The sequence below is a fragment of the Solanum pennellii genome, chromosome 5, assembly GCF_001406875.1.
Source record: "Solanum pennellii chromosome 5, SPENNV200".
Taxonomy (NCBI): Eukaryota; Viridiplantae; Streptophyta; class Magnoliopsida; order Solanales; family Solanaceae; genus Solanum; species Solanum pennellii.
The window spans coordinates 77,838,258-77,864,998 of NC_028641.1; the positions used below are offsets into that span (position 1 = coordinate 77,838,258).

Consider the following 26,741-nt stretch of genomic DNA (forward strand, 5'->3'; position numbering starts at 1 on the left):
CGTTGGGTATACTTTTTCAAAGTGGTCCCTCTTACTTCTTGTATTTATACATTTGGGTTTATTAGTTTCTTGTTTTATTCCTTCATTATATTCCCCATTTTATAGTGGAGCAAAGATAATGATATATTTCAAAATCAAGATTAAAAATAATAATAAGAAAAATAAGAAAGAGCTTTTGAAAATTCTATGTAATATCATGTGTTAAATATTTGGATTCAATTTTAATAAAATTATCTTTCATAATTCCATTAAATTAAACAAATCAATCCACTATATTATGTGTTAGAGCTTAAATAAAAAGAATTGATGATTCGTATAGCTAACACAAAATTATTTTAAATGGAGATTTGTTAAAAATTCAAAATTTTCATTAAAAAAATAAGTTATGATTTATATAGCAAACACAAAATTATTTGAGATAGAGATTTATAACGAATTCAAAATTTTTATTAAAAAGTTTTGAAAAATAAAAATAGTGTAATTAAATCTTGATGAATTTTCTCCCACTCTTTAAATCCGCCCCTAAACATAATTATCGTAAAACAATAAATTTTGGTGAGATTACAACATTTCAACTAAGAGATTTATGTAGGGATATTCTTGAAAGTGGAATTTCAAATATTTTTTTCCCAAAGTACTTTTTATTATTTTATTTTATGCTTTCACTTTATTTTTATTTTTATTTTTTCTCCACTATCAAAGGAGCCTCTTGATAAGATGCTTTGGTCCACCATATATATAGAATTGATGATAACTATTCAGTGTTGAGAGTGATGATCTCTTTTCCTTTTTTATAAAATAAAAAACAAAATAAAATTCTATATATTAGTGCATTGTGGGGTTTCAAAATATTTGACAAATGACCCTTTTTTTTTAAAAAAAAAGAAAAAGTCAAATTGAGTATAATCAATGTTTATTTAGTTTATTAAAATTAAAAACTATAATATATGATATCCATAAGTACGATTTAAAAAGTAAAACATAGATTTTTATCGAATTTCTTCGATTGAAAAAATATTTCGTATAAATAAAATTAATTTCTCTTATTATATATATATAAAGTAATGAAAATTCTAATTCCGTCACACTGATTTATTCCGAAGATTTTATATGTCCCAACTTTATATCATTGATCCCCTTTGATACGATTCTGGTCTGCATATTATAATTGTATTCCACGCATTTTCCTTGTGTTTATTGTTCTTTTTATTTATTTTATCGTAGAAATAAACATAATACTGACCATAATTCTAGAATTTGTTCTATTTTTGTGTGCATTGTACAAAATAATGTTGGAACATTTGTTTTTGGGTTAGGCAAACTAAGCTTTATAGAATTTTTAAATTTAATTTCTCAGTTGATATTCGTATTGTAATTCGATAAATCTGATCAATTTATGTTAAGAAATCTCGATTTAAGACTAAACTAAATGCTCTTATCAAACATTATTTTATACTCAAAATTTGAACCTGTTTTTTTTTTTTTTTAATTTCTCTTATCAAACTAACCAATTGTGTGATTTTCTAAAATAAAATTTAAACTTTAGTTAACAAAATTAAAAGTTGTTAAATGAAATATATAGTATTTCTAATATCTACCGACCTTTATATTTAGATAGTTTTATTTTTGCAGTTTTTGGTTAGGAAAAGATTTGTTCAAATCGTATCTCCCCAATCATAAAAGGTACATGCACTTTAAAATCATTGAATTTAACTTGGAAGGAACTACAAGTAACTCAAGAAGAATATCAACCATCATCATCATCAAGAATTATAACGGGACAGATGATATTAATCTCTACATCCTTAATTAAATATCTTAATATTAATACACTTTACTTTAGGGTCATATATAACGCGATTGAAAATTGATTGATGAAAAGGTAGGTTAGGGTGAGCAGGATTCATATATCCTTATTCAGTAATAAGAAATTTTTAACTCGTGCTTCAAGAATTGAAAAAATCATGGTATAGACATGCTTCATTTCAAGATCCTATGCAACTCGTGAACTTTTTCAAATTTGTCGGATTAGTAAATTTTGATGCACTCATATTCCCGTAACGAGAATGAAATCACAGTCCTTAACTTCTCTTGATACTGAGACTCCTTACAACATGCACAAAAAACAAACTCGTATTTAGAAAATAAATTTTTTTTTTAATAAAAACAAAAATTTTATTTTACACAAACACTTTGACTTAATCCGATAAGTGAATTTCGAATATCAAATGATACTATCGATGGGCTTGCCCACCCCACTAGTTTCATTTCATGAGTTGCTTTTAAGTCAACTATGTCAAGCTACAAGTACAAAAACAAGATAAAGAGATTGACATCACTAGACCGCCCAAAATACTTGAACCATTTGCCACAATAATATTTGTGATTTGCTTTTTTTTCTACATTTTATTATGAAAAAGTGATAAACATTTGCCAACTCTTTTATGTCCACCTCACAATTGATGTTTGTGGGTCTTCACTTTCTTCTTTATTATAGATAGAATCATAATAATTTTTAGTGTCATATTTGATATTTTACTAAAATATACAATTTGAGCATACTCTCATGGAAGTTGGGATTTCACATGTTTGGATAATTAATCATTTAAAATATATAATATTAATAAATTGAAGGTAGGAGTAGGGGAAGTAGAAATGAGGGACGAAGCAGAAAATAAAATCTGTTTACAACGCATAGAACACCACAAGCTAAGATTCTCCTATTGAATAGTATTTTTCTTCTCACAATTATCTTTATAAATTTGGGTTATTACGGAGGTAAAAACTTACTTGTAACGAGTGTTTATATACTTGTCGTTCAAATATGTTAGGGTTTTTAATTTTTTGTCGAATAAATGGATTCGTCTTTAACTTTTTTTTTCCCTTGGAAGTTGAACTTATACCTAACGAGACGTAAGTTCTTTAAGGAGAAAAACATAACTTGTGAGATATTATAATATAAAAATACAAACTTATACCCCCCAAAAAAATTATTTACCTCGAGGGAAAAGTTAAAAATCAATACAAAATAGGGATAAAAGTGCAAATGACCCATTCTATAAGGGCCTATTTCTCAGTCAAAAGCCCAGTTGGGACAGGAGTTAATATTACTTCTAAGGGCCTTAGAAAAGCCTGTTAGGCCCACTAATGGCCCAAAATTAAATGAAAATTCCAAAATGACAATACAATAACAGAAAAATATTATAACAAGTAGCAAAAATTATATTTCTGAACAAGAATGTGTAAAATTAGTGAAATCGCAATTTAATATAATACGTGCATCACACAAGTTATAAATATAATATTCGTAAAATATAGAAATTAAGGCATTTATAAAGTTGTTAGGCAGTTGAACAAGCCTTTGTAAAATGATTAGTTAGGTGATCAAGGCAGGTAAATTAATTAATTACATGCTTCATTATTTTAAATATTTTTTTCCTCCACTAATTAATTAATTATAATATAAGCAATTATTGTTGTAGTTGTTTTGAATCTTATAACTTTCTTATCCACTTTATCTTATTTTGTAGTACTTCACATTCAATTTTTGTTATATTATACTAAAATATTTACTAAATATTGTTTCTTTGGACAATACAAATAGCCCTAAACAAATTATATAAATTTGGGAGTAAATTTTATACATTCAAATATTGTAAAATTCTATTAATATGGTATTTATAAGGAAATACAAATAAACTAACAATTTGAAGCGCACATAGGCAGAGTTAGGATTTCAAATTTTAATACGTGTACATATTAATGAAATACATTGTTTGAGCATTAGAAATCATATTGAATTCGATTGAACCAGAATCCGTATCTGGACTTCTAACTCCGCCTCTGAAAGCTCAATCCATGTAGCTAGAGTTCATCACATTGTTTTGGTACAAATGATAAAGTTTCTTTATCAAGATCATGAATAACCATCATATTTTGTTGTTGAACATTTCCAAATATTGACATTCCACTTGAACTTCCCATAGCTAAACAAGCAATTCCCATTCTTGAATCAGCAATCATATAATTTTCTGCAGGCAAATCCATGTCTGCACCTTCAAAATGAAAAATCAATTTTGGAACTTGTATGTTATTTGTGTTTGATGGCAATTTGAAACAAAGATCTAGTCCTGTTGAGCTTGAATCATCCACCGCAAGGTTTACCTGCACGTTAATTAATTTCACGTATGATCAATGAACTTTATTAAACAATACTAGTAAAGTCACAAAATGACTACAATAAATTAAGTTATTGAGTTTTATATATACGATATTAGTCATAAATTTTATGTAAAGTCACTAAACTTTACTCACTATAACGATAAAAATCTATTCTAATAAGGCCATTTTAATGTTGTAGGGAATAAGAAAAAAGAAAATTCTCTTGCTATTGTATATTTATAATATGACAAAAAGTAGTTCAGTGATCATACGTGAAATTAAGATATTTACCTGCAAAGAAAATTCTTTCTTGAGAAGACTAAATGCACTTTCTTCTAGGTATGTTATGGTTGTCCCAGAGTCAATTATCATTCCTCCAGAGCCATCTTTGTTGAGTGAAAATGTAGATTTCTTGATGGCCAATTGAGTATCCCCAACAGATATTCCTTTTAACGAAAGGTAATAAAAAGATGGTTGTGTCGGGTTTTTTACTAAAGGGGTTGTAATAATATTGTTATAATCATCACGTGCCATTGATCCCATGAGAAGCGTGCTACTTGTGCTATCAGCATCCTCATTAATCGAGGTCAGACAGTACGAGAATCTAGACATGTGTAGTTGAGAAACTAGTGATAGTGGACCTCGTCCGAGGCCCACTAGGCCCGCACCTTGACTAAATCCACTACCTTCATTGTCATTTCCACATCCAAATGCAACATTTGGTATTGAAACTTTACCAAAAGTAAATGTTTCACTAGCCAAAAAACCTTCACTTGATGAATAATCACCATATGTATACATATATTCACAATTACTATCACCACAAGATGACATTGGCAATGCTTCACAAAGTTTATTAGAACATGAAATTTTTTCAAAAGTTGATGATTTTGATGGATCAAAAATTGGTGTAGATTGATCAAAACACTCTTTACAAGGCTTACATTGTGTCCAAATTAAATCACTACCAGTATCCATTATTGCATTATAAGACTCACTTGGACTACCAATTGATATTTGCATTAAAAACTCACCATTTCCTGCATGAATTGTTGATTTTACATCATTTGTTTCATCTTTTGATGATAAAGTTGCAAAATTAGCCACTAGACTTAACCTTTGCAACCTTGATTTCCCTCGTGCCATCGCACGTTGTAAACGTTCAAATTTTGTGAAATTTCCACCTGAATCAACATGTTTTAAGCTCAACCTGAACCCCTTATGGTTGTTGACAACATGTCTAGATGTTGAACTCACTTGCAAAGCAAATAAGATTGATGATAGAAAAAGAAATAGGATGTAATAGGCAAAGTTTGATGAAGCCATATATTTTTTTGGTAATATAAAGATTAAAGAATATCTAACATATATATATATATGTATCAAACACTCTAAAGGGAGTATATAGTAAAAATAAAATAGGTGCACATTAAAATGGAGAAAAAAAAAGTTGGATATTGAAGTGATGAAGCAATTTCAACATCAAAAGGAAGGTGAGATATCAACTTAATTAAAAAATTACACCACTAAAATAGTTGTTGGAGATGACAAGAAAAAATTGGGAAGTAGTGAGTCACATATTTTATTTTTTTAATTCATTTCTATTTGAATTTTTATGTAGACAAGGACTTTTATTTATATATATAACAAGCAATGTAGTTATCATTATTCTACACTATCATAATAGGTAGTATACTGTGTAGTAATAATTCTTGAAAACCTTTTAAACCTTCCTTTGAAGGAAACTCATAAATTGAATAAAAGTTTATTTTTATTGGTTCAAATCAAGTCATTGATTTATTAGATTTAAAATTAATTATTTATATTTATTTAAGATATATTTATATAATATAATTCAGATGTGTTTATAGTTAACACTCTATGAAGACCTAGGGTAACATTAGCAAGATAGAGAAATATAAATAGGGTAAGACTATTACTTAAGTAGATTAATTAGGATATATTATGGAAGAATAATTTGTTTTCTCATTTAATAAAAAGTATGTACTTTTTTATTTTGTGACAATAAAATTAAATGTCCTTCTAATGGGTGGATAGGAAAAATAATGTTAGCTAGTGTTTCATTCTAAAACATTGTGTTGCCAATTTAGGTGGCACATCTTAAGTAGGTAACTGAAATTAACATCATACTATTTAACTTACTACCTAGAAAACAAAAGGTTCTCTATATTCCAATTTATATGATAAAAAATAATAGCATTTTTTTATATTAAAAAATAGTTTAACTTTCAATTTCTCATATTTACCCCCGTGATAACAAGTTTTTATTTCATCATACGTAAGATTACAAATTTTAAAGTTTTAAACTCTGTAAATAATTAAATACCGCCACATAAATTTTAACTAATGAGTATTATTGCTTTCTTTCTTTTTTGCCTTTTTTGTGAATTGATGAGATGATCTTAGAAGAGGTTAAGTTGGTGGACTAACTCTTTTACTAATGACAATAAAACTAGAAAAAAAAAAAAAGAAGATGGAGTTTTGGGGGGGGGGTGATTTGGTTGTTTTGTTCTTGAAGCATTGTTGAACTTAAGATTAAAAAGTTATGCCAACATATTGAGTAGGTATGATTATTGAGCATATGTACACAAAGACCATTGGTTTTTAGTTTTTCTTTTTAATGATAGATTTTTACAATTATTACATGGGTAAAATTTTGTCTCTTTCAAGCTTTCACCTTTTGCTCTACTCGTAACTCGAACTCACAACTTTAAGTTATTTATTTTGAATGTTTGTTGTTTTTCTTTGTCAAGTCAAAATACTTGAAGTAATTACTAGCATTCTTTACTTACAAATGGACTTAACAAATTTTGGTTGAGTTGAAGCAATCAATGTGATTGAAATGGCCAAACAAATTTCTGAAAAAGAATCTAAATTTTGGTAATTTCCCCCTCTCTAAAAAGCATATACCATGATTTGGATAATTGAATACTATTCCAACCAATTTCCAGAAAAAGCTAAAAATCAAGTCTTAGCACTTGCATTTACAATTTTATTGTATTATTTGGTAACTTACACTTTACAATTTTAATTAAACCTTCATTCCATACTATAATTGTGGCTTCCAATAGACTTTAAAGTCCTTCAGGCCCCTTGTGACTGTGAATTGAATGAACAAACAGATGAAATTTCAAGAACCAACAACAGAAGAACGAACATTGTATGGTTCACAGAGACATAGCTATGATACTGACGTTTAAAAAAGGCTCAACAAACTTAACACCAAAAAAGAAGAAAAAAGGAAACGAGATACAGGAGAGAGCAACTCAACCTGAGAACTTTTAGAAGAGGCAAGCAAGAACACAATCTTGCATAATCCATAAGATCAAAGTCTAGATTTTTCTTTATCACCTATTGAATATCCCCTAACAGCTCTAACAAATACATGTACTAAAATTCAAAAGTCATTAACAAACTTTCACCATTTAGTTATTGTTTTGTTTGTGCCCTATAAGTTTACAAAATACAGTGATTAACAGCATTAGCCATGAATTGAAGATGTAGAAACCAGCAATTGGAGACTTTGAGTTGAGTGAGCCATGGTGATATCATTCTGGTCGAGTGAACTTCCAAAATTCAGCCACTCCTGGTTCTACGACTCCCCATGTTTGACACATAATGCCGGATATCTTTATCTAATAACATCTGAGCAAGAAAATCTCTAGAGTGTGTGCTTTTATAGACCAATCGAGTTAGTCCTAGATTTATTTTTGCTCGATAGTTTCATTAGATTTTCTTCCTCAAGTTTTTTCCTTAGAGCAGCCTCCTCCTTTTGTCTTTGAATGAGCTCTAACTCCCGAAGCCGCTCTTCCTCTTTTCGCTGCGCCTCGAGAGCCTCTCTCCTTTGAGCCTCTTGTACCCTCCTTCGATTCTCCTCAAGCATTTTGTCCAGCTCCTCTCTCTCTTTTCGTGCCTTTTCCTGTTTAGTTCAGTGTGTTATTATGTGAGAAACATGCCATTGAAAAGTTAAAAGATTTATATATTTGAATAAAGAACATGAAAATTTTAACCTTGATTAAGTGGGAAGCCAAAAAACTATTTTGGAATTGTTAAAATATAAGATTCATAAATGGAGGAAAGCTAGCCGACTCGCTCTCTAAAGTTGAACCAACAAGTAGTTTCAGTGTAGACAGGAAAGTTTGTGGAGTATATCAAGTTCATGTGCCAATGCCTAACCTCTTACGAGAGAAATACTGCTACGGAAGTACAAGCAGAACAAAGAAGAGTTAAACTTTCCCTGCCTCCTTCCTCATCCTAACTAAGAATTAAAATACTTAGCCGTAAATAACATGTTATCTTTCACATAAGATCTCATACAATAAAATGAAGTACACAAGCGGAGAATATAATGATTAGTAGATATCAACAATGGGTCAATAACCACCCAACAGAAACTTACTTCTTTTAGCCTTGCCTCCGAAAGAGCAGCTTGCTTTTCTTTTTCAAGTTGAATTTCAACATCTTCAAACAGTTTTTTATGACCTTCTTCTATTCGCCTCTCTATTTCCAGCTTAACTTCCTCTGAACTTAACTTTTCCTCGACCCTTTTCCTTATTTCTTCCTCCAATCTCTTTGCAGTTTCCTCTTCTAATTGCTTGAGTTCTGCCTCTAGCTGTAACCTGAAAGTTATTCAATTAATTCAAAATACAGTGAGCACATGAAATAAAACCATAACTTTTTCAAAACTTCCACATTTGAATAGAAAAAACAAGTACGTTAAAGCAACAGGCATGCTGCACAATGTATCTTGAAACATAATAGCCTGGAATGCCAAGAAATATCACCAATGACCAAGATGTGAGGCAAAAATGTACGGCACATTTTTCAGAGGGTTTCAGACCCACAGAAAATCAAGTAATAATCTTCTCTTAATAACCCAACATGTCAAGAGTCTACAGTGGTTGAATACTACACTAAAACCTTCTGGATAAATATGTTAACAACATTCCAAGTGTATCCCCACAAGTGGGTTCTGAGGAGGATAGTGTGTACACAGCCTTTCCCCTACCTTGAGTAGACAGGCTGTTTCCAACAGACCCTCGGCCCCAAGTAAAGCATATCAAAAATCAAGTATGTATAGCAATGTATAAATATGTTCACATGAGCATTAATTTTGTATAAGTGCACTCTGGATAACTTCACAATGATATATAAGCACAAAAAACGACGACATAAAAAGATACAGCTACATACACACACACATATTAGCTTAGTTTACTTACACTCGACTTCTTTAACTTACAGACTAGATCAAACCTCCGGAATGCAACAACTTACAGAAGCTCACTATAGTTGAGTACTTGGGAGTAACCTTAGGACATAGACTAGAGCCAAAGGAACATCATAACAGTATCAATCACATCTAACAAACCTTTTCTTTTCTTCTTCTTCTTTTTTCAATTTTTCAGCAGCACTTTTACGCTCAGTGGATGTAAGACTAGGACTTCGAGACTTGGCTATAGGAGACTCTGAGGAACTGTGACTTCGTCGTCTCCTATGACGCCTAGTCGTCGGGGACCGACTTCTTTTGCGCCTTGTAGCTGGAGAACGGCTCCGACGGCGGTGAGGTGTACCAGAGCGACTCTTTCTCCTGCAGAACATAACAATAGTAACTAAAATGCATATATGTGATAATGTGAAGGACAACCAATTTCAACGAAAAATTCGCTACGAAAACATGAACTATTCTGTGTGGTTTACTTTCACAACTTTCTTGTAACAGAAACATAAAACTTGCTGGATATAGTTTTAAGCAAGTGATTGCCATGTAAAAGGCTGCATATTTAAGTAGAACACACACACAAACACCGTCTGCTCACTGCTGGCATTCCTAATTTCTATTCACACACAATTTCCTTTAAATCAACCTTCAAATACTATTTCTCTCAGCCCTCTCCTTTATCTAACTACCACAATCAAACCAGACTATCCAAAAGTACAAGTAGTAAGCAGAAAGTTACACACCTTTATATATAGAATATAGCAATTAGGAGATTTCTAGTTGAGATTTGAAACAAACTTCTAAATAAAGATAGATTTTTCAGGCTTCATAACAATGCAGCTAAAAGTCCAACATTTAAACTCTCAAAATACAAAAAGGAAAAGTGTGTCGGGCCAGCTTGTGGGCAACTCGACTAATTTCAGTAGATACCCGACATCTCCCACCAGCATCAGTTACCATGTAACTCTTTCTACCAACCAAGGCTACAACAAATGAGACCTCATGGTGCTCGACGCACTTCATTGACAGCTAGGCCAGACCTTTGTTACTACACTCCATAAAGTTATAGAGAAAAAAAATAAAAAATTTAACCTTTGCAACAAAACAGATATGCAAATTCATATAGATTGGCAATAAATCATAAAAATTGCATTTTTCAACAAAAAAGAGATGCAAATTCATGTGTATACTAGCTGGAAGACAAAATATTACCTGCTGGAATAGGGTGACCGGCTTCGTTCACGTCGGCTCCGGCGAGTGCTGCGACGACGACTCACCGGAGATCGAGATCGTCGAGAATACGACGGCGACCGTGATATGCTCCGTCCCATTATTACAAACAGTATGAATTTTGCTCAATTTCTGTGGTATTAACGGGTTGGAGGATGATTTTTGGGCCCCCGGTTTATTCATTGTTAGGCCCATCATTTGACACACCTATTGGGCTTTTCTCACTAATATCCATGGGCCAAATTTTTGTTTATAAACCCATACTCATTACAACAACATATTCCGTGCGAAATCTGAGGAGGTTAAAATGTACGAATTATAAACACGTTGTCTTCACCTTATGACTTTTGAGGTAGAGAAAATTAATTACGATAGACCTTCGACTTAAGAAAAACGTTTCAAAATATAAAATACAAAGTAAAACAAGCTCTAATTATTTATGATAGATCTTCGCTCTTCATCGTTTGATATAATACCAAGTTTCTCTTGTAACAATTAGACTACTCCATTATAACTCTATCAATCGATTCTATTGTATACTATCCTCTTTTTAATAAATTATGTTTTGAAGAGAATAAGCATTTTCGTATGGAAAAAATAATGTAATATTTTTTTATTTAAATGATAAGCTATCATTTATTTATAACTATATTAAATGAAAATGAAGCCATACATAATGGATTCACAATCACCCATCATATCATACTAAGAATAGTTAGAATTTCTAAAAAAAAAGATGCTATTTCGTTTATTAAAACACATACATACGTCTAAATTTTGAATCGTAATATTCTTTAAAATGATTGAAGAGGACAATATAATTAAAAAAAGGAACACTAGTCACGGATTTGAAAGAGACAATAAAAAGTTCAGAAAATGATTTGTATTTAATGTTATAAATTTTTGTTGTGGCCATAAATAAAAGTGTGTACGGAATATAAAACATTGCAAGAGCAAAACTGTCAAAGTGAGTCCGTGATGCTCCTTTGTCTTTTTATATCCAAAATAAAATCAAAATAATATTTGTTACATAATAAATATTGTACCCTCTTCACTTATTGTGTCAAACATGAATTATTTTTGTTGAATGATCTTGTCACATTATTTTGTAGTTTAAGTTTTCGAGAGAAAAGGTGGAGCTATAATATTAGGTGCGGAATCGAATAAATTTTAATAACTTTTGTTCAGATCATGCAGAGATAAATGACAACTAAACACCCCAACTCGTCTAAGTTGTATCTCATGGACAACTTATGCTAACATGACACATAAATTTTTGAGGTAAAATCGAAGTGCTTACTTGCTTGCTAATGTCAAGATTGAGTGTAATACTACGGCAAACTAAAATGAGTTTTGTGACAAATTCAGAACTCATAATTAACTTGATAGTTCATCCCTATACACGCATGGCGGAGACAAGAACCTCGTCATGGGATTATATATACACATAGTAGAATATTTCGACGAAGGGAGCGGAAAATAAAGAGAAATGACATAAAACATTTCAAGAAAAATGGATACTAGTTATTCAAATAGAGGAGGATGATAAATATACAAGTCTCTTTAACAAAATGCACAAATTAATATAAGATTACAACAAACAACTTTTGTGTATTTTGTACAAGTGACTTGTGATGAAGTAGTTAAAATTTGTTGATCAAATTGAAATGAAGATGTTTTTGAATCCACCTTTAGAAGTACATCTAACTCTAAGAATTACATAAGAAATGAACCTATAAAGCATGATAAAACAAACCATAATAATCAAATTCTTCCTTCTACTTTCTTCACCACCATATCCTTCATCTTTTAGTACTTGATCACCACTAGCCAAACACATCCCAAACATGTATTGTAAGCATTTTCCAGAACCAGAGAACTCATTAATCAAGAATCCTTCAAAAGGGTACTTAAAGAGTGATACATAATGCATGACAATCCAATAATTTGGTATCTCATTCTTAGAAACAAAGTATCCAGAGAATAACGCGCACGATCCCATCATAGCACATACTAGTGAGTTCCCAATGATGAAGTTTGGTACTAAGGCACTACAACACACAACAATTGAGTTTGCTGTGTATAGAATGAGCCAAATTAGTAACAAAAAGTGCATGAATGCCATGAAGTGTTTGTTTAAACCAACCATCCAGTATAATGGAGTTGAGAAAAGCAATGCAAGAATCAATAGAAATGGCAAGTAGACAAGGCTGTTGGCTATGACATAAGATGAAACTCTATAACTCCCACAACATGTTTCTTTCATTAGTATTTCCCTTTCTTGTAAGAATATTGGTAATGCTTCTGTTGTACTTGACAAAAGATATGTCAATATGAATGCAAACAAGCCAACTCTTGCTTGTGCTCCAACTAAATCATCTTCAAGATTGTAAAATATTGATCCTAAAACAACTCCTGACAGTAACATTTGTAGTGTCTTAAAACCAAAAAGCTCCTTTGTTCTGTATATGATTTTCCAAAACCTTATTGTAAGGATCACAATCTCTTGCAAACTTGAATTTGCAAAGCCAACATGGATAGGCATGGACAAAGAGTCTTGTTTAGATTCTTGAAAGAGTTGATGCAAAGTGAAGTTACCTGAATTCTTGATCATGAGTGCTGATTGAGGTAACAGTGTCTGGATTATGTCAATGGATTCGATGGCGAATTCAAGTATGTTGACATGAAGGGGAAGGTCTAATCCTAACAGGATTAACCTTAAACTAAGCTGTTCAATGGTTCCATGATGCAAGATTGTACCATTAGCCAAAAGTAGGATTGAGTTGAACAACTTCATGATCCTAAAACATGGTTGATGAATACTAAGAATTATCGTTCGATCACGAGTAACAGCCATGGTTTTGAGCATGTCAATGATCTGCAATGCTGAAGTGCTGTCAAGACCTGAAGTTGGCTCATCAAGAATCAAGACTCCAGGGTCATGAATCAGTTCAACTCCTATAGAAACTCTCCTCCTTTCACCACCTGAAATCCCTCGAATTCGATCATCACCAATCCTAGCACCACAAACATGTTCTAAACCAAGTTCTTGAATCAAACACTTGACCCTTGAACTCAATTCTTTAGGACCAAGTTTTAACCTTAGCTTTGCACTAAAACTTAATGTTTCTTCAACAGTTAACAGAGGAAACAGAGTGTCCTTTTGTGTAACATAGCCTGAAATCTTGTTAAAACTTGCTTTATCAACTGGTTTTTGGTTCACAAATATAGATCCACTTTGTGGTTCAATCTTACCTGCTAAAACTTCTAAAAAAGTAGACTTTCCAGCACCACTTGGACCAACAATAGCTAAAATTTCACCTCTTTTTGCTCTACAATTCACATCCTTAAGAACATGTCTATTATTATCATCACCACATTTTTCCAATTCTTCAACTCCTTTTATACACTTGTTGTGTTGTTTTCTGCTTAAAAAACTAAAAGGGGTTTCTCTTTTATGTGTATAGATTGTGTAGTTGATGCCTATTGCTTCAATTTCACAACCTTGTTTCTTCATTGAACAACTTAAAACTCACAACTTTTGCTTTGTTTCTAAAGTTTTGTTTGTACTTTAAACTCTTCTTGATTTCTGCATTTTGATATATAATATACTTTGGTCATGGGATTCAACTAGTATTGGAAGTTAGTGGCTAGGAGTTGTCAAATTATAATGACCTCTAGTTTCTATAAGAAATATTTTGTTTGATAGTTTCACGTGAAGTTGTTTCTTTGAATATAGGTTCACGTGTCACCATGCATGACAACCTACAAATCCCCAATTCAATTGAGAGTATAGTGTAGTATACTAGTTGTATATAGTGTATCTTCCGTATATCACCAACAACCATCGTGGTGGAGTGGTAAGCCACTCATTTTTTCGTTAATTAAAGACCTCAAATTTAAGTCCAGGCGGACATAGAGTCCCTTTCGTTAAGGAATACGAGTTCTGAGTATAGAATTTTAAGTCTAGACGTAGCGTCTCTCCTATTAAAGAGTACGAGTTCTGAATATAGAATTGAAGTCTAGATATAGAGTCTCTTTTGTTAAAGAGTACAATTAATCCCTAATGCGAATATTATATATCGAGTAGAAAAGAAAAACGATTGTGGTTTTTATTTTACTTTTGCCAAGATGATGTTAGTCTCCTTTCAACTTGCAAGCTCTTTTGTGGCAATTGTTTGTCTTAAGTATAACCCGTGATTCTTCCAATGGTGTACAAAGTCAATTGCATCAATAATAATATAATGGTGTAATTTTTTGAGAGATTTGAAAAGGGTTATTTTTAATAGTCTCGAGCATAAATGAAATCGAAAAATATTAAAGTATTAAAAAGTAAACTCATTTTTGGTTAGAAACATATATAGTTCTTCATATCATAACATAATTATTATTTCATATTTGATTGATTTGATGGTGGACATTAAACATTAGTTACATTACTCCTTTTTGACTTGTTATATTTGGCTGTGCAATCATCATAGCAGCCTCCCATTTTCTTTTCATCTGCAATAAAAACAATAAAAAAGAATAAATAATTATAATTTTGGATCCATAGTTTTAATTTAAATAATAATAATAAAAAAAAATGGGCTTAGTAACAAAAAAGCCTTGAAGTTTGGTACTATTGGAAATAATTATTGGACCGGATCCACTCATAAAAATTGATATTAATTAGCCCGTTAGCCCATCTTACAATTAGTCGTTTTGTATTTTTTACGATGGATATCTAGGTCGTGGATAAATCATCATTCATCCACTTCATAAGAATTTCTGATGACTAGTTACACAAGTCGTTGAAATTTATTAAATTGAAATTTTTTGATAATTCATCTTTGAAATTCATGACAGATCAGATCTAATATGAATCGTTTTTTTATTAAAAAATTATACGGTATATATAAGATGAAAATTATACCTGAGAAGGTGTTGGAGCATTGCTCATAACAACTAGTGTTATTGATCATAGCTTCATAAACACTATGAATTGTGCATCTTTTCATGCATACATCAATGCAAAAATCAAGTTGAGTAGAACTTATACATGTAAGTCTACATAAGCCTTTGCAAGTTATTTTACTTATACTAATATTTGCTCCAATAGCATTTGCTAAGATGATAAAAATTATTGTAAATCCAAACACAATTTTGAGATTTTTCATGGTTGTATTTTTTTTTATCTTTTTTATTTTGATTAATTTATATAAAAGTTCAAAATGATGATGCTATTTATAAGTCAAGTATATTCATTGTGCATTTAATAAAAGTTGATATTATTGTGTATATTTACACATATTAGCAAATTTTGCTTAGCTGTTAATTTTTACTTATTTTCTTGTTTTCCCACTTGGTCAAAGTCAAAAAATGAATTAAACTTATCTCTCTATATATTTCACTAATTATGGTGTTCTGATAATTAGTTTTACATAATATTTTTTTTATACAATAAAATTTTGGATATTATATATAAATAAATCACCTAATTTTTATATCGCTGCTAAAATTTAAGCTTGAGCTATAATAGTAAAAATAATATATATTATTTCAAACCAAGCTTTAAAACTTAAATTAACTCAGTCAAAACATGCTTAGAAAATAATCAAAATCAAACTGTTTTCTATGGATTATTAATGTGTGTGTATATATATCTCATATGGTTGCACAAAAAGTCAAGATGATTAATGGTAGCTCTTAATTTAACCCCATTCTTTAAGGAATTAAAGGCTTTTTATTTTGTTCAAACAATACAAATAATAATTACTCCGTCTTTTCATTTTAGTTATCATAATTTCCATTTTTATAGTTAAACGGTATGAACTTTGACTAACATTTTATAATATATATTTTTTCATCATATCGATATATAAAAGTTACAATTTATAGAACTTTTAGTGTAATTTTTGAATATTTAAAAAATTAATAAAATCTAATTTAACTTTAAAATTATAGTTAGATATAAATTGTACTTATTTTGCGATGTAAAATTGACAAGTGTAAGTTAGAGTAATTTAATCATAAGAATTCACATTTTTTTTTTCCAAATTAAAAGTTAAAAAAAGGTGAAAGAAAATGTGCATGCTTTGGTGTCTTAAACTTTGAGAAACACACAGATACACATCAAACTTTAATTTTCAATCACTATATGAGTTTTAATCAGAACAAGACTCCTATTTGAAATTAATTTGTTGGTAAAGATAATATATGTGTATTATATACACTATTAAATGATATAGGCATGGTCAAGTGTGATAGTGATGTGAGTGATTTCATGCTGATAAAATGCATGTCTACACAATTCAACAAGTTATAGGATGTTCGATTTGTGTCTTTTAAATTGTTCGAATAAAATCTCATATTAACAGTAAATATATAAGAATAAAAAGCAGTAGCCATTGTAATAAACTTAATTATATTCTAATATAGCTATAGTTTGTATATTTATGGAATGTAGCTATAGCTTAAGCTGCCTCATTTGTATAATTTAGGGTTCATTGTATGAATCAGTTATTTTTGTATAAACTCAAAATAACGAATTTATGTAAATTACAAACATCACAAGCGTAAAAAGTTATATAAAATTTATTATACAAATTTTGAATTATACAAAATCATACATATTATATTACACAAATTTTGAATTATACAAAACTAAAAGATTGATTACAACAGAATAATGATGTGAATTGTAATTAAAACAAATTATAGCTATATTAACTAATTAATTAATATATATTTATTTATACGAGTAATTAAACAACATATATTGGATCTTGATAATGAACTAGTTAAATATTTCATTTATTAATTAACTTATCTCAATTAAAAATTAATTTGAGACGTTCATGTTGCTTTCAATTTTGATGATGAGTGATGTTTCCCATACAAGGACTCCTAGACTATTCCAAAAAGTTTGAAAATAAAATAAAATAAAAAATTTATCATCATAACTCAATTTCATGCTTTCTTTTTCGAACTTTATTTTTTAATTACGTGTATATATTAATATATGCACACGTAAAATGTAAGTTTCTACTTTTGTGCACATTTCATCATCATCAACTCACTTTCATTAATTCCACTAATTAAGCTAATCAACGTACCATAGCTTATATCCTAATAGAATTCACTCTTTTAAAAGTCTTTTTTAAAAAGAGAATTAAACGAAATAAATAACAATATAACGATGTTTAATTAATTTGTAAGTTGAAGTTACTTCAAATTAAAGTTAAAAAATATATCCACTTTTTGCAAAATATAAAGATTACTGGCCGCCTGTGAACTATTAAGAAACGTTATCCATCCACCATTTTTTTCATTTTTAATCGACACCTATACCATAAAAAAAAAGTAAACACGTAAAAAAATTAAAATAATTATATTATTTTTTTTCATGAAGAGAGAAATTTTGGATGAACCCTTTTCTCTCTAGCTTCACCTACGATACTACAATAAAAACAATTTTTAATAGTGATAAATATGCAAATTAATAAAAAGTAATAAAATCATTATCAGCATTGATTAATTGTTATTAAATCTAATATTATTATAGACTATAAAAATTGCTAATTATCTCTTAAAAATATATTTAACTATACTTAAAGTCAATATTATTATATATCACAGGATCATATAGTAGGATAGATTTCCACCCTTTTAACTCTAGAAGGAGCATTTTTTTATTTTAATTTAATTACTATGTGATGTAAAATTAAATTGATTTAATAAGTAAATTTCAAATATCTAATAGTTGAAATGAAAAAATAAAAATAAATTATAAGCACAAATCATGAACTCCACATGATAAATATGTATTTAAAGTTAATAAGATTTTCAAAATAAGAACAATAGATATAATTACGGTAATTAAATTTCTTTGATAATTCGATGCATTAAATTATCGTTAGGTCTAGATTATAGACTATGAAAATCTGTTGTACAGTGTCTTATGATTAAATTTCTCTAATAATATTAATTAATAAGCAGAGCAGCCTTTGAAAACTTTTAAACGTGTTTTTCTCTAATAATATTAATTAATTAGCGCCCACACTCTTTATTTCTAATCAACACCATTTTAAATTTTCAAATTAAATTAAAACACAAAATATATCTATAATTAAAAAGAGTTTAAGTTATATAATTTGTAGTTCAAAAATTTCTTACACCATCCCATCATATTTGTTTATCATAGTATATCTTCATTTTATTTTCAAAATTACAAATTTTATTATTTAAATATGAATATAAATAAATTTTTACGCTGACTCACGATATAGATAAAGAGTATGAGTAGTGTGGGGTTTATGTTACTAGTATACTCTTTTTTTTCATCTATATAAAGAAAAAAAAGAACAACAATTTTTTGTCAACTCTTCTTTAATTATTTATATATCATTAAATTATTACTCCCAAACTAACCCTAATTACAAGACAACCTAGTTATTAGCCATAAGAAGAAGTTGAAGAAACTATATTTATAATATAGTTTTAATTTGGATATTGATAATAATGATGATGGATGATCAAAGGGTTGGTGATCTTCCTCCAGGATTTAGTTTTGATCCAACTGATGAAGAGCTTGTTTTATATTATCTCAAAAGTAAAATAGCTTCAAATTTACCCTTCCATATTCCTCATTTACATTTTTCTTCTTCTGATCCTTCCCAACTCAATGGTAAGTATTTTTCGACTAGTCTGATTAAGTTATTATCTTGTGATCAGGAATCGTAAAATCGTACTGTATAAATAGTCTCTTGCAGAAATATAGAGTTAAGACTTGGGTTATATAAATGTTTATTCTCGTGAGAAATTCAAATTTATTGTTTTATCAATTCCAACAACGTTGACAAAGTGAGAGACTTAAATTTCTTAAGGACAGTATATATGCACTATAAAGTTGAATTAATTATTTCTTATTGGACCATATATTATGCGAAGTTTTCTAACACTATTTTCGTATGTTTGGTTGATTAATAGAAAGGGCTTTGTGGAGCAAAAATCAATGGTATTTTTTCAGCCAAGTGAAGGAAAATAATAATCGAGCTACAGGAAGAGGATATTGGAAGGAATTAAATATGAATGAGCCAATTATACTAAAAAATTGTGGTGAAAAAGAAAAAATAATAGGAATAAAGAAGAAATTTGTGTACTGTATTACTAGTAATATTCATGAACAAGTACAAACCAATTGGATTATGGAAGAATTTCACCTCACTAGAGAAAATGAGAAGCTATTGGTAAGTAAATATTAGTTTAATTCATTCTTATATATATCATAGGATTTATATTAATTAAAGTTTCAAATTATCTAAACAAGATTTATGTTGCTTAAATTCTTCAAAAGTTTCCTTCGGTATATATCAGATTCTTCAAAAATAATACAAATACTCGAAAAGAAACAAAACTTTTGAAAAGTTTCATAAACATATATTGTCTTTGTTTAGACATTGTAAGGAAAATTTACATAATCAATATTGTTATATTTATCGGTTATATCCCATATTTCTATGTATTTTGAGAACGTAAAAATTATTTACATTGTCAATATTTATAAAATTTATTTGAAATTTCATATCAAATGTTGAATAATTAGAAGTTAATTATGTTTTAAAAAAATTTAATGAAGATTTTCAAAATTTCCCTTAGCTCATTAATCTTTAAGTTGAAATGAAAATAAAGACTTTTACTTGTATATAGCATGTTATAAAACCACCTCTCTTGGAATTTTTAATTATTATTATTTTTTTATATATAATTTTCAGGAATAGAATTCTTAATAAATTTTTTATATATATAATTTTCAGGAATGGGTTGTATGTAGAGTACATGATTCAAAGAACAATTCTGAAAGGATAAGTTGTGATGATAATGATGAAATTGAACTTTCAGCTTTGGATGAAGTTTTTTTATCATTGGATGATGATCAAGAACAAGAGGAAATAAGTTTTCCATACTAATTACAAGTTAAAATATTAAAGACAGTTCGATATACTAAATTTTTATACGTTTTGAAAAAAATCATTCGATTATATTATATTAATTTTATGGTGTGCATGTACTATATCATGTATATATGAGATCTCTCATATAAATATACTTAAAGTAAATATGGGTGGATATAAAATTAATATTAATATAATGATTTTAACATATATATATATGGTCTTTCATAAAATTATATATTTATGTGATATCATAGTGTGAGTTTCTCATATAAAATTATATACGTATGGTATATATATATATATATATCGATTTTGAATATATAAAAATTAATTATAATATGTTATAGAGAGTGTATTTTCTTTATTTATGAGTTCTTGCGAATTTAAAATTGATTGAATCAGTAAATTTTTAATATGAGACGATAAAAAAAGCAACTCTAAATACAGTACAAAAATCAATGAATTTCCTTTATCAATTTCAGATTTAGTGAATTTTAAATTTTGTCATATTAAATGGAAACAAAAAATATTAGCAAAAAAAATTGTTCACATGGGCATCTGAATTTCTTTGTGAGTTGTGACTATAATTTATAAAATAATTAATTGTATATACATAAAATCATTCAACGATCTAATTATCAATTCGTTTTCGAGATTAGCTAAAATTAATTACTATATTTTTTGTAATTAATTAATCTAAGTGTCCTGTCATGTACACGAGTATCAAAATCAAAATGTCTATTGATTCTACTTGTATTTTTAAATTTGACAATATAAACATATTATTTGGTTATTTAGTAAAAATAGTACATACCTACCCTGACCATTAAATGATTGATTTCGTGAATAGAGCTGTTTCTATCTTAACTAATAAATTTTTTATTTAAATCCTGATCGTAAGCGATCAATAGAAAATTAAAAAAATTAACTAAAAAAAAAAACTTACTTGCTTATCTATAGCAACAAGTTATATTACATTGATACTATAAAAGAAAATTATATAATGTTTTTCCATCTCTTATTAAAATCTTACGAAATTATAGCAAATAAAAAATTTATTTTTTTTAAAAAAAAATTAAATTTGTATTTTTTTGACCATTGACTACATTTGAGTAAAGTGGAGGGGCATAACGCATAAAACAAGTAATTGCCACGATCTACTTCTTATCCATGTGGAAATTAATGATTATAGTAAAATAATATTTCCATTAATGAGTTTAATTTCATTTTGCTCCCTAAACAAAGGAATTATGATTTCTTTATCCCTCTTATAATATTTATATTGATACTTAACTCCTTTTAAGATTATATTTTAACATAAACATGATCCAATCATGATTTGTTTCAATGTGAAGACTATCCTTCAACTAATAAGTACTATAAATATTTAATTACTTCGCTTTCTTAGTTGTAATTGTGCCGCAGTTAGGACGTTTTTGTCCAATCGTTACATAAATATATTTGACTCTCATGAGTTCAGTTGTTCTTTTATTTAATATGCATGGTAAAAATATCAATAACGATCTTTTCAGTTTGTTTGATCTCGATTATAAATTTTCACCGATCAAAACTAGGGGAAAAAACTACTATAGATACATGATAGAAAAGAGAAGTGAATGCTTTCTTTCTTGCCATTTTTGATTTGTAAATTGTTAATCAACTTGTTCGTACTCGAATATTTCTTAGACACATACGTTAGGTAACAACTAATTGATGTTAGGTTAAAAGTTGAAATTAAAGAGTTATTAAAAAGACAGAAAAAAATAGACATTATTTTTAATATTAAATGGAACGGATGGAGTATCTATTTACTCGTGATAAACAAAGGTGAAGGAAGCTACACGATTATACTGAATCGAACTCGTATGTAGATTTCTAGCTCTGCTTCTGACCTCACGGTTAAATATAATGATAAGAATTAGTTGAGGAGGGAAAATGTAATTTGTTTCAAACTTGTAAGGTGTCAAAGTGAAATAATATGAATAATAATTTTGTCATATTATGGAAGATCATATCCTATTTTTTAGCAAAATATATATGAATCCCCCAACAACAGGAGCTCTTTGTTTTTCATACGCTAAAACCACGCTCTTGACATTTTCATCTCTTCCAAAACTCCATTTTTAATCACACATACAAAAAAAAAGAAAAAGGAAAGTGGCATAATGGCTTTATTGTTGTCAAAATCAAGAAAATTGATCTGTTTGAAACCCAAGATTGGATTTTTATCATCTGTTTATCATAATCATACACTTATATCACCAAATCTGAGAACCCCATTTCGAATTCTTGGTTTAAATCAACCTCATTTTGCATATTTCCGTTTTGGATCAACCAAAGCTCAAACACAGTTAAATCCCATGCACAGCATTGATAATGATTCCCAGGTTTGGGTTTTATTCTGTTTTTTAATAATGTTTATATCTTACTTGCTTAAATTTTCTTTTTTTTTCAGCTTTGATTGATAATGTTTGGACTATTCTCTGTTCTAAAAGCTTGGTGATTTACTTAGTTGTTATTGTCTTCAACATGCCCTTCATGTGCACACTTTTTGATAATAAGTGATGGTTTAGACTCGCAGTAGCGAACTTTATCTGCTCTTGTACCATGTTAAATTGTATAGTAGCGTAGCCACGCAGAATAAAAGATGGCCAATTGGGCGACCATGTTAGAGAAAATATCTAACTGAAAACTGTTGCTGCTAGAGGTTCAGTTTAACACTCAAATCTTTTGTTTCTACTAATAGTAGCAGTATAAGGTTTGTTATGACTTATGGTGCTAGCTGTGTTGGTTTATGTTGGAAAAAACTGACTGTTTTGGAATATTTTTTCATCTGAGAAGAGTATTTTGGATAACTGTTGCAGCTAACCTCAAGAAAATGGAAAAAAAGGTGTTTGAGAACACGTCTGTCTGAATGATAGAAGTATATAGTATCCACTTTCACAAACGTATTAGAAGTGTGTCCCTTCATATTTAGCTCTTTTTTTTTAAAAAAAAAAACACATGGTGATTGGGCCAGTTTTTACTCACTTCGGCTAATTTTACGAGTTACCTACTACCTCCACAAGTGCAAGTCTTGGATAACTCTGTCCATCGAGGCTTGAACAGATGAGAAGAAATCACCTAATGTTTTTACCTACGATAGTATTTGAACCTAAGACCTTGTGGTTCTGGGGCAACTAAATCTCACATGTATGAGTCCTCTATAGGTGTTGACAAGTATAATTGCAGGGAGAAAAAAGGATCTTTACCAGTTATTTTGTAAGTTTCAGCATATATTTTACTTTGAGTATGCATGATCATAAACTTTCCTCTTGGATGTTAGGTCCTCGATTTCCCTGGAGGCGAGGTCAAATTCACCTCACATTTGAACTTTATTCCTGAAACAAGGGAGGAGAGAGTACACTGTTACCGGGTCCTTGACGATGATGGTTACCCAATCACTAACGATTTTGCACAGGTAATCCAAATGTACATTTTGTTGTTGATGCTTGTATCATGGTAGGTTGTCTACATCGCTGCCCTCTTGGGTGCGTCCCTTCCTAGAACCCATATTAAACGTGCACCAGGCTACCCCTTTAATCTAATAGACATTTAAGCAGCTCAAACTTTGCATCAAGATTCAATGAATTTTTATTGGGTATTCATCTTGGTCAGATTGAAAAGGAAGTTGCGTTGAAAATATATACTGATATGGTCACACTTCAAACAATGGATACAATCTTTTATGAAGCACAAAGACAAGGACGGATATCTTTCTATCTTACCACAGTTGGAGAAGAAGCTATCAACATTGCATCAGCTGCTGCACTTAAGACCGACGATTTCATCTTTCCACAGGTTAGTCGTGCACATAAACTCCCTTCTAATCTGCAAAAGTCACATTTTCTTCAACTAAAGATGCAAAAAATTGGATAAGAAATATATGAAGAGATGTACTTCAATACACCTTCCTAACGAAATAATACCTTTCAGTGAAAACAGAAAGAAGCGTGAGTATTGGTGTTTGGCCTTTAGGTGTTACCAAATGTTGATTAAACAGGAGCTGTTGAATTATCTAAAGGAAATTTGTTGATTATTTCAGTTCCATCAAGTGAGTAGGGAAGTATTTTGAATCGTTTCTACAAATTACACTTGTCATGAAGCGGCTGCATCTCTGCCAACATTCTATGATAGGGCTGGATACACTGCACTCTCCATTTTCAGTTCAAGAGGGAGGGGACATATCAATTTTATCTGATATGCACCATATCCATTAGGTTTCTTTGAAATGATTTGAATCTAGTGTTGGGTGCTGGGTGCCCTTGTATTAATATTCTAGCTTTCTTCTTCTAGTATAAATCCTCAAACTTACTTTCTACAACATAAGTGGAAGTTTATGAGGCAAATTCTAGAAAGATTGGATAGATGTAACTTTATCCTCAGATCACCTCTCCACCATAGGCATATTTGGTTAAGATTTTTAGTTTCAGTCTAACGGTGATAAGCAAATGCTGAGATTCACTTGTCCAATGATTTCCCTGTAATGTCAACATTTCCTTTTTGTCGTTGCAGTATAGGGAGTCTGGAGTTCTATTATGGAGAGGGTTTACCATTCAAGAATTTGCCAATCAGTTGTTTGGAAACAAAAACGATTATGGAAAAGGCAGGCAGATGCCTATCCATTATGGATCTAATAAGCACAATTATATTACTGTTGCATCAACAGTAGCGTAAGATACTCATGCTTTTGTACTGATACTTCTATTTTGATTATTTCAAACATCTTTCCAAGGTAATCTTTGATGTAAATAATTGATGAACCGAAGTGGTTATTTTGCTTCAGTACTCAGCTTCCACATGCTGTTGGTGCTGCCTATGCTCTAAAGATGGACGCGAAAAATGCATGTACAATTGTATATTTTGGAGATGGAGGATCTAGTACGGTATGTGTTTCAACTAACTTGAAGATAGTGAACTTTTTAACAAATACTTCCAACTAGGTTCCTCAAACCTCAATCATACTCAGATTTTCACAGATAGTGTGTTGTGATTTTGTTACTGTTCTTCCCGTTAAATTCATTGATTTCATTTCAGGGAGATTTTCATGCTGCTCTGAACTTTGCCGCGGTGTTAGATGCACCCGTTATCTTTTTCTGCCGGAACAATGGGTTTGCGATAAGCACACCTGTTAGTGACCAGTTTCGAAGTAGGTGCCTCTCTTAGCTGCTCAATTATTTGCTGCTACTGTTATGTAGTTGGCTACTGATGAAAACTGTCTTCTATTTATGGTTACTTAGGTGATGGTGTTGTTACCAAAGGACAGGGCTATGGAATTCGTAGTATTCGTGTGGATGGTAATGATGCTCTTGCTGTTTTCACTGCTGTCCACGAGGCACGAAAAATGGCTGTTAATGAACGTAAACCTATTCTAGTTGAGGTAAATTGTACACTTGTTTGGAATTGAGGCTTAGTAGACAGCGAGAATCAGCTGTCTTTTTTTCATTTTTGTTATAGCTAGTTTTGGAAGTGTTGTTAAGTGTTTCTTTTATGTTCAACAGGCTCTTACTTATAGAGCAGGACATCATTCGACCTCAGATGACTCAACCAAATATCGTCCAGCTAAAGAAATCGAATGGTGGAGAAGAGAAAGAGACCCTGTAAGCAGATTTAAGAAATGGATTGAAAGAGAAGGCTGGTTGAACCCTCAGGTTGAATCCGACCTTCGCAGTAATATCAGAAAGCAGGTAAAGTCTGCACATTGTTGCATACACAGCTTTCTAGAGCAGAAATCTAACGAAGTATTTCTAGATTAGATAAGTTACAGTTAGACTGGGACACACTTAAATGGAGCAACATGTACTGTTGGTTTCTGAAGTCTGTTTTCAATGTTGTGATACAGGTATTGCAAGCCATTCAAGTTGCAGAAAAACAAGAGAAGCCCCCAATTAAGGATATATTTACAGATGTATATGATGTTTCTCCAGCCAACCTCCAAGAACAAGAAGTATCTATTCGTGAAACAGTCCGAAAACACCCACAGGATTATCCTACTGATGTTCCTGTCTAGTTGAAACTGCTTAAAGAGTTTTAATGTAATTAGCAAAGTTGTTGCATATCTCTCAAGAGGGACCATTCTTATTAAGAAAAAATGATTCCACAAGGAAATAATTAATTGATTATCAACGTCT

The 26,741-nt window shown here is 30.1% G+C and overlaps 4 protein-coding genes and 1 long non-coding RNA gene across 5 annotated transcripts; 1 reads left to right on the plus strand and 4 right to left on the minus strand.

The window, feature by feature from the left end:
- Positions 1-3,615: 3,615 nt before the first annotated feature.
- LOC107020734 (aspartic proteinase nepenthesin-1) lies at positions 3,616-5,753 on the minus strand. Its single transcript, XM_015221202.2, has 2 exons — positions 4,453-5,753; positions 3,616-4,164 (listed from the first exon to the last, which is right to left on the minus strand). Exons 1-2 carry the CDS (start codon positions 5,485-5,487, stop codon positions 3,865-3,867), a joined length of 1,335 nt encoding a protein of 444 aa, XP_015076688.1. The 5' UTR covers positions 5,488-5,753; the 3' UTR covers positions 3,616-3,864.
- Positions 5,754-7,413: 1,660 nt separating this feature from the next.
- LOC107020736 (uncharacterized protein At1g10890) lies at positions 7,414-10,758 on the minus strand. The gene is made up of 4 exons (XM_015221203.2): positions 10,616-10,758; positions 9,554-9,772; positions 8,582-8,801; positions 7,414-8,101 (listed from the first exon to the last, which is right to left on the minus strand). The coding sequence occupies exons 1-4, from the start codon at positions 10,732-10,734 to the stop codon at positions 7,859-7,861; spliced, it is 801 nt and encodes a 266-aa protein (XP_015076689.1). The 5' UTR covers positions 10,735-10,758; the 3' UTR covers positions 7,414-7,858.
- A 1,408-nt stretch (positions 10,759-12,166) lies between these two features.
- Positions 12,167-14,240, minus strand: LOC107020733 (ABC transporter G family member 5). Its single transcript, XM_015221201.2, has one exon. The coding sequence runs from the start codon at positions 14,148-14,150 to the stop codon at positions 12,291-12,293; it is 1,860 nt and encodes a 619-aa protein (XP_015076687.1). The 5' UTR covers positions 14,151-14,240; the 3' UTR covers positions 12,167-12,290.
- Positions 14,241-14,994: 754 nt separating this feature from the next.
- LOC107020116 lies at positions 14,995-15,822 on the minus strand. Its single transcript, XR_001456797.2, has 2 exons — positions 15,549-15,822; positions 14,995-15,136 (listed from the first exon to the last, which is right to left on the minus strand). It is a non-coding gene; the product is annotated as an uncharacterized LOC107020116 (long non-coding RNA).
- A 6,791-nt stretch (positions 15,823-22,613) lies between these two features.
- On the plus strand, positions 22,614-26,729 carry LOC107020571 (2-oxoisovalerate dehydrogenase subunit alpha 2, mitochondrial-like). The gene is made up of 9 exons (XM_015220987.2): positions 22,614-22,958; positions 23,897-24,031; positions 24,229-24,411; positions 25,126-25,283; positions 25,397-25,496; positions 25,648-25,759; positions 25,851-25,990; positions 26,112-26,297; positions 26,453-26,729. The coding sequence occupies exons 1-9, from the start codon at positions 22,737-22,739 to the stop codon at positions 26,618-26,620; spliced, it is 1,404 nt and encodes a 467-aa protein (XP_015076473.1). The 5' UTR covers positions 22,614-22,736; the 3' UTR covers positions 26,621-26,729.
- Positions 26,730-26,741: the final 12 nt, after the last annotated feature.

Excerpts from the sequence above, each read along its gene's own strand:
- LOC107020736 (XM_015221203.2), bottom strand. The coding sequence starts at position 10,734 with ATGGGACGGAGCATATCACGGTCGCCGTCGTATTCTCGACGATCTCGA. Across the intron at positions 9,773-10,615 it reads CGGTCACCCTATTCCAGCAG|GAGAAAGAGTCGCTCTGGTA; the intron begins GTAATATTTTGT and ends TATGTTCTGCAG. Across the intron at positions 8,802-9,553 it reads GAAGAAGAAGAAAAGAAAAG|GTTACAGCTAGAGGCAGAAC; the intron begins GTTTGTTAGATG and ends AATAACTTTCAG.
- LOC107020734 (XM_015221202.2), bottom strand. The coding sequence starts at position 5,487 with ATGGCTTCATCAAACTTTGCCTATTACATCCTATTTCTTTTTCTATCA. Across the intron at positions 4,165-4,452 it reads AGAAAGAATTTTCTTTGCAG|GTAAACCTTGCGGTGGATGA; the intron begins GTAAATATCTTA and ends ATTAACGTGCAG.
- LOC107020571 (XM_015220987.2), top strand. The coding sequence starts at position 22,737 with ATGGCTTTATTGTTGTCAAAATCAAGAAAATTGATCTGTTTGAAACCC. Across the intron at positions 25,760-25,850 it reads TGTTAGTGACCAGTTTCGAA|GTGATGGTGTTGTTACCAAA; the intron begins GTAGGTGCCTCT and ends ATGGTTACTTAG. Across the intron at positions 25,991-26,111 it reads GTAAACCTATTCTAGTTGAG|GCTCTTACTTATAGAGCAGG; the intron begins GTAAATTGTACA and ends TATGTTCAACAG.
- LOC107020733 (XM_015221201.2), bottom strand. The coding sequence starts at position 14,150 with ATGAAGAAACAAGGTTGTGAAATTGAAGCAATAGGCATCAACTACACA.